The sequence below is a fragment of the Physella acuta genome, unplaced genomic scaffold (assembly GCF_028476545.2).
Source record: "Physella acuta isolate Inbredline_101_S28 unplaced genomic scaffold, ASM2847654v3 ptg000877l, whole genome shotgun sequence".
NCBI classification, from domain to species: domain Eukaryota; kingdom Metazoa; phylum Mollusca; class Gastropoda; family Physidae; genus Physella; species Physella acuta.
In genome coordinates, this window is record NW_026732394.1 from 304,335 (window position 1) to 321,020 (window position 16,686).

Here is a 16,686-nt window from a genome sequence, read left to right on the forward strand (position 1 = left end):
TGTTTTGAAATTATTAGTAAGTACATAATTCTTTTCTAGAAGTATAATTGCTGCATGAGTAGACAGGTTTTTTTATACTAACAACCTAAAAAAATTTGTTTACCGTAGACTTGTTAACCATTGAAGCATTTCTTGGGAAATGAGAGGGCAGCAACGGTATGTGACCACTAGATCCAGGTTTGGCCAACATCTGTGCCATCTACAAAAATGTAAAAAATTGCTTTAATCGTAAGTGCAAAGAGAAAGTAAAATGAAAATTGAATGCCAATTAAATCCCACTTTTGTTGGCCTCAGTTAACTAGCAAACCCAGTTATTTCTGAAGAGGTAGCTAATGAAAATGCTTTAGTTTACAGGCATATGTGCCCTCGGCAGCTTGATATAATTTTTTTTAGCAGGAAGCAGTCTGGTGTGCCCACGACTGTGTATAGTACATTTATTTACATGTAGTAGCACATATATTGTTGATTTTCAACGATGTTTCATACTTATCCAGCGGCTTCTATATCCTCCACCCCAAGGGGTCACTAAATGCTAGACTGCGCTTTTAAAAAAGATTGCAGTTCTACTCCATCAAACCCTAAATAACCATTTCTAACGAAAATGAACATAATTTTTATTATTTAAAAGTATATGTTGCTGTAAATCTATCCCGCTCCCCCTCCAAGAAAAAACCTAGTGTGATACCATTTCGCTTACCCACAACCAGACTGTTTTTTAAATTCTTAATCCGCCAAGGTATCATGCGGGGGGGGGGGGGGGGGGGGGAGAGAGAGAGGAGGAGATAGTCTCAGATCCCTCATTATAATTACACAACAATTCAATTTCCCTTAAGAAATAAGGAAAACAGCAGAAGTTTAAAGACAACCACATTTGACAACAAATAACACAATAGACATACAAACAGAAAATTGTCAAGAAGAAACTAATTTTTATTTACTCATAGTTGTCTCAAACACTGATGTTAGAAGTTCATTATTGGTTTGGCCCCTGATTGTAATTTGTTATTCAATCGACATAACCGTGAATACTTCATTATTGTTGACATGGATAAAAAACATGTTATAGAACTTTAGTAAATCTAATCGTCTTATTTTACTAGATCTAGAATCTAGTTGTAGCAAATCGACTGCAAGTTTTTTCTGTTTTTTTAAAAAAAAACAATTAATACACACAACTTTATTAATAATATTTAGATCTACTACTGTTACTAATTTTCAGTCAATTAAACTTTAAATTATGTTTAAACAATTCAATGCAGTTGACTTTATATTTTTTCAACGGTCAATTAAATATGGTTAACAGTAACGAATGTTAACGAAACTCAACAAATATTACCGGTGCTATATCATGAGATTACCTGTTTTAGGTGCATAAAATTGTCTGAGGCTAGTAATGTGAAAAAAGGTCTCATTAAATTTTAGTAGGCCTAATTATTTCATATTTTTAGAAGGCTTTATGGTTTGAAAGTTTCATTCAAGTACCCAGTTTTAAACAATTGTATTTAAACTTTTCAGCAATAAAGATTAGCTATGTTTTCATCAAATGCAATCTAGCTCAATTACTTTTTGCCGCGATCTTAAGTTTTTTGGTAACATTTTAGTTAGATTCAAGGGAAACCACTCTAATTTACATAATATATAGTAGGGATTTTGGTTTTAAAAAAAAAACACTTATCATAATAAAAAATAAAAATTACATATTCTTGTAGAGCTCAACCTTATGAAAACAAAACAAGATTTTTAAAGATTCAGACCTTTATCAGCTAGAATTATGAAATTTTAAAATCAAATATTCTGTTATTTCACATTAAACCATGACAAGCCATATGTATACTACTAAAACTCAAGTTTGTTTACATGTTTGAATATTTGTTTGTTTGTTTGATTTGGTACTGTAAGGAAACTGCTCTATATGGGGAGCTGTAAAATAGTATGTAGGTAGAGAACAATTTTTGATTGCAGACAGTTAATCACACATTTATTGACGTTAATTAATTGATTTATTCATAGGTAGAATAACCACAATAATTTTAAAGTTTTAGAACAATGGCTTAACTTTGACTGAATAGTGACGTTTGATAACTCATTTTTTGTTTTTTTTTCTGATTTGTTATTGGGGAGAATATGCATTATGTGTAGAGCTGTAAAATAGGATTTTGGGTGGTAAATATTGTTCCTTCTTAAACGCACTGTTAATTACAAACTAATTGAAAGCCCTTAATTTATTGATATATTCATAGGTAGATTAACCACATTAATTATAAAATTTAAAACAATGACTTTAGTAATAGTAAAAGGATTTATATTCTTTTTAACAACGTTTTCAATTATTTTTTTCTTAAGGCCTATATGTGAATGATAAGGTTGAATAAGGGCAGGTGAAGTAGAGTTCACCTGTTTCTATGTTCTCAGCATATGAAGGGATAGTGTGGTCAGAGCCATGCTTGGCCGGAATCGTTTTTTTTTTTAAATTCAAACATGTCTGAGACTTGGCGGGACACTGGGCAGGTGAAGTAGAGTTTAGTAGAGTTTTTAAAATATAAAAAACGTCTTTTTTAATGTGGGGTCTGGTTATTTTGAGATAAGTGCTGACAGACGTGATGTCATTTATGGATGACCCCCGAAACCCACAGTTATCTAACTAGATAACGGGTAGTCTAGTACCCTTTAAAAGATCATTAAGACCACATTTAATTATCTAGCTTACTCAGGTGCCAAGAAATTTTTTTTATCCAAAATGCAAACATGAAAGCCAAAAACCACATTTTGTCTCCCAGCCGGCATGTCATGAATTTGTGTACACAAGTTTTAAAATATGTTAATAAGCCTAGATCTAGCTATTGGTAAGGGAAAATATACATAACAAATTCTACTCTAGATGTTATTCATACCATTTTAATAAATATTGAACACTTGCTTAAATCATAAAACCATAAAAAAAGACCATCTTTTTATTTGAAAATCTAATTTTAAATATGGGAAGACAATATTCATGCTTAAAATAATATGATAGTCTATAAAAACAAATACATTTTACACTCAATTCACATTATATTGAGTCAACAATTTCGCAGCTGAAGTTCATAGACGGTATTAGTCTTTGTTACATTTCTTTTTTTTTTCATATTGAAAACATGACGTGTTATTTTAAAAAAAAATAAAATCACATATCCTCGCTCGCGTGATTGCTTGCTTACATTTACTATCCTGTGGGTGAATAATCCAACCACGGTCGGTGGGGTCACTGTGAGTTCAGCAGGCCTATAGTACAAGTCATAGAATGAACACAAGTTCACGAGATCGTAGGTATCTTCACTTCGCTCCCCCCCCCCCCATTCAAGCAAATTGAAAAACAGACCTACTTTGCTACTTCTGGTCATTTTTTAAGTTCGCATAGGGTTAATAATATAGACTTTATATAGACTTAGATCAACTATAACGCATGCTAGACAGCTGTGAAAACAATTTACTAAAGAGCAGTTTGATTTAGCTAGATCTAGGACTATCATCCTGATACCTTTTTTTGATCGCATGCTACCTAGGGTGAAGATTTAGCGTAATGCTGAGCGAACCGCGCAAATGCTGCCTAAACTAATTAATACATTTTTTTATTATAACAGAGTTGAGCTGAATGGATACAAAGCTAAGACTAATTTTAAAACACAAAAGGCACACATTAATTTTAAACTCTTAAAAGATAAAGCAAATGTAGTTTAATGTAGTAAGGTAAAGTAATTTAAATATTCAATTTAAACTTGAAGTAGATCTATCTTGATAAAATCTGTCATGGAAAAAAAAGATACAAGCTCTCCATCCTGTACTTATACCAATTGTAATTTTAACAAAAATGATGCTCGCGCAAAAAAAAATTTTTTAAACTAGATCTAGGCCTAGCTTAAAAAAAAAATTACGCTAAAATGCCGTAAACAGATTATAGGCCATTGAACGAGCATTGTTTAAAATATGCAGCAATGACAAAGGCTAACGGCTGATCAATTAAGTCTAAAAATCGCCCGTAATTAAGCCGAGTTCTGAAATAGCATCATTAGAAATACTATACATTTCATACAAATAATATAGACAAATAGGCTACGCAGCCTCGGTAAACCACTGGACATGAATTAAATTCGATGCAGCTACTGCCTGCCTACAGTGAAGAAAAAAATCAATATACTAAAAAAATTACGAATACAATAATAATGCCCATAATTTTTCTTCTGCACATGCTAAAATTGAATTATAATTAAAATACTAGACTTAACAGTTCATTCCACAAAAAACACAAAAACTAGCATAACAATAACATAATGATACTAAAAATAGCGGACAGAAATGTCTGCATGGGTACCTCATATGGAAATTCGAAATAAAAAAGTGGAATCAACATAACTATAATTAGGGTATCCCTGTTACTTACAAAGAGATTAGTAAACTAACAAGATTCTAGATCTATTGACCTAATTTTAGTAGCCTAATTTAAATTATTATTAAAAAGTAGGCCTATTATTAGTATTATTATTATGGCCTATGGTACCGCCTATATATAATATATACTGGCCTATAGTATTTCATAGTCTATAGTATATATGGCCTAATCATTATAAATATCTCAATTCTAATATATTACTACTTTTGTACCAGGGGGTTTTGACCATGTACCGGGACGTTTAAAGCGGCAGTTCAGTTTTTCCCATGAGTACTCGACAAGAATAGCGAGCATTAATTAAAACCACACCTTCTGGGGAATTTTTTGGCCATTTTAAGGCATGACATCCATTTATTTAGCATCTCGCATTAAAATGATGAGATTTTGCTAGATTAGCAGTTTTTTCATTTGTCATGTAGGCCAGGGGTTCCCAACCCCGTGCCCGCCGAACGATTGGGATGTGCCCGCCTCTCAGTATTCGACAGAGACAGAATTTTTTTCATAAACATTATTGAAGGGGATGGAAATCGAAAGTTTGAGGGGGGGGGGGTGCAAATTGAAAATTTGAGGGGGGGGGTACAAATCGAAAGTTTTGTCTCCGGGTGACGGGAAGGGTCGCTACGCCTCTGAAAGGAGTTTGTCGATTTATAAAAGGTGGTGCCCGCCACCCTACCGATATTTTAGAATGTGCTCTAGAGTAAAAAAAGGTTGGGAACCCCTGATGTAGGCTATAGGATCCCTAAAAAAAAACCCGACACATGTCGTTCAGGGTCAGAGGTCATCCCGCCATCTCAGCAAAGACCCAGACTAATAATTAGTCATAGTATCAAACAGAAACAAGCCAGCACAACTATTAATGCAAATTAACATAGGCCTAAAGGAACCACCCCTGTTTCATAATTTATCATTAGAATTCAAAAAAAAATTATAAAATTTTCATTTTTGTTTCCCACTTGAATCATTTTTTTACAGAGCTTAATACTTAATAGAATCTCTAAGAAAATAGAAAAAAATAGAAAAAAAAATAATTTCTCCTCTCCTATTAGGCCTAGGTCCTAAAGCTAGAAATATAAATTTGGTACCAATGGAATTCTTATTCCTTCCTCTAACTAACTCATTGATTTTAAGATAAAATACTCAAAAATTCATTTTGTTTACAACCTTACCCAACCTAAGAATCTAGTAATAAGTAAGTTTAAAGGCCTAATACTGGGTAAAACTCCATTTTAGCGTATTTTATTATAAACACAACCAAAACACACAAAAATGTTAGGAAAACACTTGGACTAGAGCTAGATCTACTTTTTTTTATGAATGTGATTTTTAATTAGAAAAGGTATAAACATAAAAAAGCATTAGGGCCGTTCCAATTAAATATTGTGTGATCGTCAGCGGGAGAAAAATCCTTACATGGTCGCAGGTTCACATTGACTTTAATTATCAGCATATGTCATAGCTGTTTGAAATTGTGTTTGCCACAGTTCTGGGGTCATTGTAAGTTCATAAATGTTTATTTATTTAGATGCTTGTAACGATACAAACTTAACCGCCTTGCAATTGTTACATTCAGTAGCATAGCGAGGGGGGGGGGGGACACACATATGTCCCCGGGCGCCGAGCTTATGGGGCGTCAAAATGGGTTGGAAAAATAAATTGAAAGGTTGAGGGGGGGTGGAAATTGAAAGTTTGAGGGGGGGGGGGGGTGCAAATCAAAATCTCGAGGGGGTGTGCAAATCAAAATCTTGAGGGGGGGGGAGGGTTTGTCCCCGGGCGCCGGGAAGGGTAGCTACGCCTCTGGTTACATTTGCGTACACCCATTGCCATGAAAATCCTAACTGAAACGAACATATAGCACATTCAATATTCTAAATTTTGATTTTTCTCAAGAAATCACATCAGTCTTTTTGGTTTTTTTTATTCATTTGTTAATAAATCGTGTTTTCCTAATGTTTTGGTGTGTTTCCGTTGTGTTTATAATAGAATACGCTCAACTGGAGGTGAAAGTGAAGCAGGGAATAAAATACGATAAAATGGAGTTTTACCCTAATAATACTGTTTACTGTAGGTACTAGGATTGGCCTCACGATTCTCGCTTAGCTGCATATTTTTTCTCCCGTTACCGAGCGGTTTGCGTGTGCGGCTACACGAATTCGCCGGTTTAGTAAAATTTTTTCCTCTCCGTTATTGAACGGTCAAATTTAATGTGGAAATTGTTTTTCTACTTAAAAATGGACTTTGCCTGGCTTTTTGTCTTTTGTTTTTATTTTGATGGATTATTCAAAATGGAGTTTTTCATTGAAAATAAGGTAAGTTTGATTTTTTTAAATTAACTACTGGACGCATGTCTTTTTTTATTGATTGCTAGAGTCCCTACACCATTTTCCTCTATCATACTGAAATTTGAAAGTGTTTGGATGCAGCTCATAGAAGTTATATGCTTCCCCGTGGTTTGTATGGTTTAGCGCTGTCTTGTGCTTACTTAGAAAGCGAAAGTAAAAAGCCGGAAGGAGTCGGGTCTCTATATTTCTTTACGCTTACACGAGAGGGGTATGATTATGTGATGTGTAGGTAGGGTCTACTGTATTGTGGATGGGGAGAGAGTGAGAGGGGGGGGGGGGGGCTTGACTAATTGTATGATGTCATACGGTGTTAAGCTTAATCATGTGTAAAGACTGCCATTAACTAGGAAATTATTTATTAGATTGTGGGCAAGATATGCGTATCAACTTTGACTGTTTTTTTTTAATCGAATGTTTGGAACATCGTAATTTGTTAACTTATTATTGTAGGTTTATATATATATATATATATATCACTGTAGCCTGGGCTGCAAAGCTGTGTTATCGTGAGCGCTAATGACGCGAGCGCGTAGCAACGTGCCTTATTGATGAGCGGTTTTGTCTGGGATTTCAATGTCGGTTTTGTGGGGGATTTCAATGTCGGTTTTGTGGGGGATTTCAATGTCGGTTTTGTGGGGGATTTCAATGTCAGTTTTGTCTGGGATTTCAATGTCCGTTTTGTGGGGGATTTCAATGTCTGTTTTGGACAGTAGCATTTTGTGGTGGGATATTTTTAAGAGAGCCTTATATCACAAGGCCATTTATTTTTAACAGGATCGATTTTTCAGGACCTTTAATATTGCCCTGTAGGGTTTTTTTTTTAAGTATGAGGATAATTTTAGCAAACAATTTTTATTTTGCTTTACATATGTGTTTTTATTTGCTAGTTATATTTTATTTATTGTCATGCTAATGAAGTATGTTTTATATTCCAGACAGAATATGCACTTCTAAAGCAGAACAGAAACCGTATGTAGAACTATATAAATTATAATAGAGAATAAAGTTCTTTGGTGTACTCCTATATATAAATTGTCCATCATTTTTTTTTTACTCTAATAAAACTGCAGTTTATTTTTACTACAAGCATATTCATTGAGATTAAAATTAAAATAAATGAGGCCCAGCAAGGGACAGTATTTGAGCCAGCAGTGAAGAAAAATATATTTCTTTTCAAAATGACAAATGTTCTTAGAAATGCAAAATATCTTGGTATAAATCAGAAACATTATCATAAACAAAATTAAACTAAATCCTCATTTAAAAGTAGTGTGGTTATGACTATGCCCAGCTGTCTTCAATTTCCATAGAATAATATCAGGTACTCATTACAGCTGGGTGGACTCGGGGATGTCTTATCAACCTCAGTCCGGGATCCGAACTTGAGGCTTAAGGTTAACATATGGGCGTTCTATCATCTGACCATGTCATCCCTTCATATAACTACAAATAACTGAATCAGACTAAGGGTCTTAAAGTTAAATGATTTGCCATCAATGTAACATAAACATATTTATTTTCACTTTTAGAACAATGATAATGATAATCATTTACAGTTTACATAATTACAATGTGAGTTGTATCAATTCTTCAGCTCAATGAAAAACATACCTTTATGATAATTATTTAGTTAGTATTAATATACACACTTTTAGAACTTCATTCAAGCAAGCTCTGTGCTAGATATTTTTAATAAATAGATAGAACTCACACTCAGGTTGTGCTAAAAGTTTTGGTTTTTTAAATGGGGGGTACCTTCTTCAACCATATATTTCTGGAAAACAGATGGAGTCACAACCAGTATTTTGATTATTTCTTTTGTAGTATAGAATTATCTAAAGTTAAGCAAATTTTGGAACTTAAATGCTCAGTAGTTTAAATTTGCCATAATTTTGTATTTCACATAAACCAGACTTCGGTTTTGTAGAATCGCATGATTTATCAGCTTTGCATCATGAAAAACACAAATCTTTCATGCTATGATCAATATTTTGATATTATACATTGACACACTCATAGTTACTCATTCTGAGTTATTTTGAGCTTAATATTTCTAATAGTTAAAATTTAAAGTGTGGTTGTATGAAAGCACTGCGTGTTCAAAAATAGGGGGGGTACCATGATTAACTTTTGTTGTTAAAAAATTCTACCCATAAATATCTTTTTTTTTTGTTTATTATGGGATGATTATAGATACCAGTGTCCGATAATGGAATCTTCTTTAAAAAAGGGGTGTTGGGTTGTTAGTAGTATTGCAATCTCGACTAATTTTATGATTAGAAATTAGGGTTAGGCGTATGTTTGGACCAGGGTTGCGGTTAGGGTTAGCATTGACATTAGTGTGTATTTAGTTAACTACCAGTAACCTAACACCCCTTTTTTAAAGAAGATTCCATTTTCAGACACCGGTGTAAACATTCTCCCTTATTATGCTTAAATCCATAGGCCTATATCGTCCCCCTAGTATTATCTTGTTCTATCTCCCAAAATGTAATTTTGAGAAAAACGCATTTGAAGTTTCACGGGGTCTGAGTTACCTATTAAAAATATTTTAAACTCATTTATTTTTTGGTAGGAAGCAGATGACTTAGAGTCACGTAGATAAGTGAATAAGTGGAGATTGAACAAAGTGCTTTTCTACATCATAGGGTCGAGTTTTTCGAAAAAATCAAAATTTGTAGATCTAGTTAGAACATATAATACTGAGGGGACGATATGATAAAAAAAGATACTGGAAAGTTTAAAGAAATTCTACCATGTAGTTTACAGGCTATGATCATTTTAGTAGTGCACACTAAATAAATCTTTATCACAGAAATTTAAAAAATCCTATGTTAAAAAATGCACCTTTTTTAATAGGAAAAAAAATCATAACTTTGTAACCGTTAGAGCTACATCAAAAAGGAAAACTGTTCTGTGATTCTAATTTTTTGCTCCTTTTACCTGCAGTCATTGTTTTGCAATCAAACCATTTTTGAAATTATATCCTAGTACCTAGTTTAGGCTACTGTTTAGTAATAGTTATTTAGAAGCTTTGGTAATCTATCGTTTTGGGTACGTAAAATCGCCCGCGGCTATTTATGTACGAAAACGTTACCTCATTGTCAAGGCTTTAATAGAAGTATATTGTCATACTTGTGTGTCAAATATTATAGATAAATGAATAATAAACCTAAATCAATGGCTAAATATATCGATACAGGCCAGAAATTAACTTTAAACAGCAGTGTCTGAGAGCAAGATTTGCTATATAAACAGCAGCCATTTGTAAAATAGAGTGGCTTCCCCCTGAATCTGGCGCTAAAAGCTTATAAAAATAAAACTTAGACAAGATGGCTGCTATATTAAATGAGCATGGTTGCATCTGTTGGAAACATCGCTAGTCTTCATTTATTACGGAAAAGTTTTAATTCAATTGTTTAAAAACAGGTACATAAATGAATCAAGGAAACATTTTTGAATTTTTTAAAACATAAATCTTCCTCAAAATGTGAAATAATTATTAAAATTTAAGGAGTCACCTGTTTTTCACATTACAAATCGCGGGCGATTTTACGTACCCAAAACGATAGATTACCGAAGCTTTTTATACCACAGTATTAACGCTGTGATTATAAAAGTGAAACGATGAAAGATGAAGATGCAGTGTGCAACTTACTTTAGTTGTTGTGTTCTAGATCTAGACTCGATCTAAATCTAGATTCTAGATCTATTTATCGTTCTACAGTACCCGGCAGAAAGTTCGTCGACCTGTAGCCTGTAGGCCTATTGCTATTTTTCAGTATGGTTCTAAGCCTCGGTATCGAATCTCGAAGCGAAACAAACCGTGCTTCCGATTTATTTAAAAGGTGAAGGTTAGCCTATGCCCTTCTTCGTGAAGGACAACGACTCCTAGTATCTAGAATCTAGTAGATCTAGATCTAGATTGTATAAATGTAATTAATTGGCCTAGTTTGTTTGAAATTTGTTGAGATTTTCCCCTGAAAAATATAGATCTAGGTGTAGCACGAATAGAATCTTAAATGTCCCAATTGATTTATGTGTTTCTTTGGGCGCCCAACGAGGGCAGAGTTTCTTCCAGGCATTTTACCCCCCCCCCCCCCCCCGAACGAAATGAAATTTATGTAATTTATATAGAAAATATATACTTTTAACAGTGTCCGCCCCCCCCCCCCGAAGAAAGTCTACCGCCCCCCCCCCCCCCCCCCCGAAAATTCCAAGTGCCCCCCCCCCCCCCCCGGAGAAAAAAGTCTGGAAGAAACACTGAACGAGGGTAGTATTTAAACCCCTCATTTATTTATTTATTTTTAAAAACACATCTCGGCCTGTTCTGCAGTTTCTAATAATAGCATCGCTTATGGTATAGGCCTTAACTTTTAATATAAATTAATATGACATGCCTATATCACGTCCTTTGATTTTCTTTATTATAATATTTGCTAAATGTCGTATTTTTATGTCCTTAGGATAGATCTTTTAAAGATGTTACAAATCATTTTAATTTTTTTCTAAAATGATAGATCTATACTATAATAGTATAATTTGCATTCTTTTTTATATCAGTCTTCCAGTTCTGAACTACTGGAAATTTAAACATAAAAAATATGGAGTCGTAGGCCCTATAGAAAATAAATAGATATAGATCTAGATCTAGAATCTAGTTGGATCTAGATCTAGCCTACGTAAAAATGGCACGGAATATTTTATGGCCGATATTTTATAGTCTAGACTACACCTTTGCAGAAATCGACCCGAGTGTTAAACGTTGGTTCAGATTTTTTTCTACACTATTCGGTGTTTGGCTCAACCTTTTAACTCTACGTTACTCTACGTAGCAACGTTTCCTGCTATAATCAATAAATAATTAGATCTAGAAATCTAGATCTAGATCTAGTAGGCTAGGGCCTAACTGACTGAACTTAGTTCTTTAAAATACGTAATAAATAAGTTAATAAATACATATTTAGATATAGGTCTAGATTCTAGATCTAGTCTACTCTATATTATTAGTAGACTTTACTTTAGTTAGATCTAAGTCTATAGTTATACTTAACTTAACACTATAATATACTATTATACTTATACGGTAATCTATCGTTTTAGGTACGTAAAATCGCCCGCGACTAGTAGTGTGAAAAACAGGTGACTCCTTACATTTTAATAATTATTTCACATTTTGAGGAGGATTTATGTTTTGAAAAATACCAAAATATTTCCTTGTTTCATTTATGTACCGGTTTTTAAACAACTGAATTAAAACTTTTCAGTAATAAATGAACACCAACGATGTTTCCAACAGATGCAACCATGCTCATTTACTATAGCAGACATCTTGTTAGTTTTATTTTTATAGACTTATAGCCGAGATTCAGGCGGAAGTCACTCTATTTTACAAATGGCTGCTGTTTATATAGCAAATCTTGCTTGCAGACACTGCTGTTTAAAGTCAATTTCTGGCCTATATTGATATATTTAATTATATTTAGCCATTGATTTAGGTTCATTATTCATGTATCTATAATATTTGACACAAACATATCACAATATACTTCTATTACAGCCTTGACAATGAGGTAACGTTTTCGTACATTAATAGCCGCGGGCGATTTTACGTACCCAAAACGATAGATTACCACTTATACTAATATACTATACTAGTATAGTATTAGTATATAAGTATAGTTATACTCTATACTTACTATACTATGTAATCTATAATCTATAACTAATTGTAATTTACTAAACTAACTAAACTAGAATCTACATCTCGAATCTCATTGACTGTGATCTAGATCTAGATTCGTTGGTAATCTATCGTTTTAGGTACGTAAAATCGCCCGCGGCTAGTAATGGACACCAGTAAGTTGACGATAATCCTTCCGTAATGTTGTTGACATGGAATAAAAATGTGCTTTTTTAGATTTAGGACCATAAAAATAATAAAAGATAACATTATTTTTTTATTAAAAACTTAAGCCTAAAATTAATTCAGAAATTTAATATTTTTAGAATCAATGCTATACAAGTTGCAGATCCAGAGAACTTGAAAATAATTTGATGAGTTTAAGGCTACATTTCTATTTATTTTCATCAAGCCTAAGTTATAACTCGATGTTTCACTTTCGTAAGACAAACATTGATTGGCTGTACAAGGAACTCCGTGATCGATTTCTGGCAGCCCCACTTTATAGTTTTTTTGTTTACAAAACTTTGCAGGACAAGTTTTTAAATAACAATGCAAATTAAAACACCATGACCTAGTTTTTCTATTTTTAGCTTACAATGTGTACAATAAAATATATGGCGGCCTATCAAATAACAGAATGCCATTGTTTATGTCGCCATTACACGTGAAAACCAAATTGTTTTTGCTTTTTTAAAAAATTTTATTTAGTTACCGAAAATATTAAAAACATGAAATACATCCAATCTTTAGTAAAGTCCGAAAAAACCAGACAGACAGGATTATATAACCATATTAATTGTAACTACGCCGTGCATGATTTTTAAATTAATTTAAGGGCCTCTCAATTTCCTTTGAGACTTTTCTCGCTGGTGTCCATTAGTAATGTACGAAAAATTTACCTCATTGTCAAGGCTTTGATAGAAGTATATTGTGATATATTTGTGTCAAATATTATAGATAAATGAATAATAAACCTAAATCAATGGCTAAATAGTACTAAATACTGAATATATCAATATAGGCAGGAAATTAACTTTAAACAGCAGTGTTTGCGAGCAGGATTTGCTATATAAAAAGCGTCCATCTGTAAGTTAGAGTGGCTTCCCCTGAATCTTGCGCTATAAGTTTACAATTTAAAAAAATAAACAAGATGGCTGTTATAGTAAATGATCATGGTTGCATTTGTTGGAAACATCGCCAGTCTTCATTTATTACACCGCGTTTACACTTGCGACATGTATACTATACTTGACCTACTAAAGTGTATACTAAACAATTTACGAGTATAAGGAACATCTTCTGAGTCACCGGGCACAAAAACACGCCCCTTTTTATGTTCTGGGTCAAGTTTTTGTCTTCGCTTGCTGAGCGAAAACATAGTACATGTTCCGAATTTTCAGTTGAGTGCGCATGCGTAGAAAAATAGTAAGCCCTAGGTCTCAGCTGATTGCAAAATTAAATAGGCTATACTGATCTTGAGTTTTTTAGCCCACGGTTTCATAATTTATAACCTCTCTAGGCCCTACTAAAAATTACATTTTTATAATTACTTATTATTTCTTTGATTAAATCCCAAACACGTTTTAATAAAAAAAAATGTAATGTCAAAGGCATAACAATTTTGCCTTAAAACCAGTTTAGGTATTAATTACGAAAATAATAATTAATAAAAAAATATAATTTTACCAAATTTATCTTCAATTTTTCCTTAACAAATATTTTGTTTTAAGTGTATCAACATATTTTTCAGTTTCCGTCTGACATGAATAAATCTTTAGGCCCACCAGAATGTGAGATCACACATAATCAACTGACTATAAAAACAGGCAGATAAAAAAGTCATAGGCTAATTATTTAGGTTTAGAATGGGACATAATTAACATAAAGAAACGAACGCCACACCCAACCTTTAGTTTTTTATGCATGTGTTGATTTAGTCTGTTATGGCCTGTTCTAAGTCGAAAGATTATGTATTGTTGTTTTCGTGTCAAATTATAATAGCCATCATCTTTATTGTAGTGAGGGTGTGTGTCAGACCACATTTGCATTTGTTTTTTATTATTCTTTTTATTTCTTTTGGGTGTAGCGAGATTTCCGGTTGTAGTTTCTTTCCCCCAATTTTTGCCAGCTGGTCTGCAATCTCGTTACCCTGGATCTGGCAGTGGCCCGGGATTCACTGCAGCACAACTCTGCTGCAGGTATTTATTAGCCTTTCTAGTGCTGTCCTAAGTGTTTGAGTATAGGACTCTAGATTTTTTAGGGATTGCAGGACAGATTTGGCATTTGTAAGAAATACTATCTGACTATTTGGTGATTCAGGGTGTTCTGACAGGAGGTTTGCTGCATGCTCTATGGCTTCTTTTTCTGCCCTAAAATTGTCGAATAGGCTGCCTGTGGCTATTGACTTTTCCAGGCTTTCTCCGCTTGGCCATTCAATAAGGACGCCAGCCCCGCCATTTTTTGTGGCATCTTCAGCTGAGCCATTTGTGAAAACTCTAATCCAGGTATTGCTGGGGTACTGATCCTTAATGTGCTTATTTGTTATTTTCTTTAGTTCTTCTTGATCATAGTCAGATTTTTTTCTATGGTGTCTATTGAGTCAATAATGGTTAAATGACAGTGGGAGATCCAAGGCGGGGAGAGGTTTTGAGTTTTTATTGCTTCAGGAATGATATTTTCAATTTCATATTTCTTTTTTAGATTCTTTGCTTCTTTGATGAAACTTGTTCTTTGTAGTCTGTTTCTGGAGTTTGTATTTTAGGTTATGGTTTTCCAGTGCCTCTAGCTTTGTGTATTGAGTGAGGATTTTTGATTCTCTTCTTTCTTCTATTGAGCTAAGAGCGGCTATTTCCTCCATTGCTTTTATAGGCGTTGTTTTCATGGCTCCTGTCATTATTCTCAAACCAATGTTCTGAACTTTGTCAATTTTGCTAATATTTGTTTTTGCTGCTGAGCCCGAAGCCGAAGCACCATATTCTAACGCTGGTGTAGGTTTTTTTCAGGATGTGGTGATTTGCTCCCCAGTCTGTTCCTGCCAGTTTCCTCATTAGATTAAGTCTTTTAATCCCATTACTTTGTGTGTTTTCTATTTGTTTTCTCCAGGTAAGTCGAGTGTCAAAAGTGACTCCTAGGTATTTGGGGGGTCATTTTTTCTAGCTCTTGGTTTTCTAGGGTTAGTTTCATTTTTTGATGTTTAGTTGATAGGGTGAAGATTGAATACGTTGTTTTCTTAGTATTAATAGATAAGCCCCAGTTTTTGGTCCATTTGCCAAGCTTGTCAAGTGTTTCCTGAAGACGAAATTTTGAAGTACCAATATATTCCTCTGTGCTGATTAGTGAAAGGTCGTCTGCAAACATGCTTCTTTTTACTCTCCTTGGGATGTTTTCTTTTAAGTCATTTATATAAATGAGAAAGAGAGTAGGAGACAAGACTCCTCCTTGAGGGACTCCATTTTTTATAGTTACAATGTGACTTCTTTTTCCTTGCATGGAGACTGATGCTTTTCCGTTGTTTAGGTAACCTTTGATCCAGTTTAGCATGTTATGAGATACTTGATGGTTTATTAGCTTTAGAATTAAACCTTGCTCCCAGACCTTGTCAAAGGCTTTTTCAAAGTCGACCCACACTATTGAGGTTGGTTTTTTCCTTGAAAGCCATCTTCTATTTCCTGATAAATGAAGGTGATTTGGTCTTCAGTAGATCTGCACTTCCTGAAGCCTGCCTGTTCGTCTGCTAGTAGATTGTTCGATTCTAGAAACCAGGTCAGTCTGTTGTTTACTACTCTTTCCATCAGTTTACAAACGCAGCTTCTTAAACTTATTGGGCAATAGCTATCGACTTTGTTCCTGGGTTTTCCTATTTTGAGAACAGGTATCATGGTTGCTTTTTTCCAAATATTTGGGATTTTCCCAGATTTCCAGCTTGCATTAAATATTTGGAGCAGTTTTTTCTTAGCAATGGGGCCCAGGTGCATGAGCATATCATTTGAGATTTTGTCAGGGCCTGGAGCTTGCTTAAGTTTGAGGAGCTTCATTGCTTCTCCAAGCTCCTTCTTGCTAATCAGAGTTACCATTCCAGTGGAGGAGGAGGGAGAGACTTTCTGTAGTTTTTCTTTAACTTCAGTTTGATTTTTAACCTCTTCTACTCTTTGGTGGCTGATATTTATTTGTCCCACTTTGCTGAAGTGGGTTATAAATTCTTTTGCTGCATCCTTTTCTGTTTTGATCGTGTTTTC

At 33.9% G+C, this 16,686-nt stretch overlaps 2 protein-coding genes across 9 annotated transcripts in view; one reads left to right on the forward strand and one right to left on the reverse strand.

The window, feature by feature from the left end:
* The window catches only part of LOC131952577 (pyruvate kinase PKM), a 57,036-nt gene extending 46,456 nt beyond the window's left edge, over nucleotides 1-10,580 (reverse strand). For all 3 annotated transcript variants that reach the window (XM_059315321.1, XM_059315319.1, XM_059315320.1), the window contains exons 1-2: nucleotides 10,424-10,580; nucleotides 104-199 (exon numbers count right to left, since the gene is read on the reverse strand). In XM_059315321.1, coding sequence (XP_059171304.1) covers nucleotides 104-199 — 96 coding nt within the window. In that variant the 5' untranslated portion in view covers nucleotides 10,424-10,580. The remainder of the gene's footprint in view (nucleotides 1-103; nucleotides 200-10,423) is intronic.
* A 992-nt stretch (nucleotides 10,581-11,572) lies between these two features.
* The window catches only part of LOC131952573 (uncharacterized), a 28,690-nt gene continuing 23,576 nt past the window's right edge, over nucleotides 11,573-16,686 (forward strand). For 4 of the 6 annotated variants that reach the window (XM_059315310.1, XM_059315305.1, XM_059315311.1 and 1 more), the window contains exon 1: nucleotides 11,573-11,701. The gene's annotated coding sequence lies outside the window, so the exon portion shown is untranslated. Of the gene's footprint in view, nucleotides 11,713-16,686 lie in introns of all 6 variants that reach the window. The other 2 variants (XM_059315313.1, XM_059315308.1) reach the window with 2 other exon arrangements.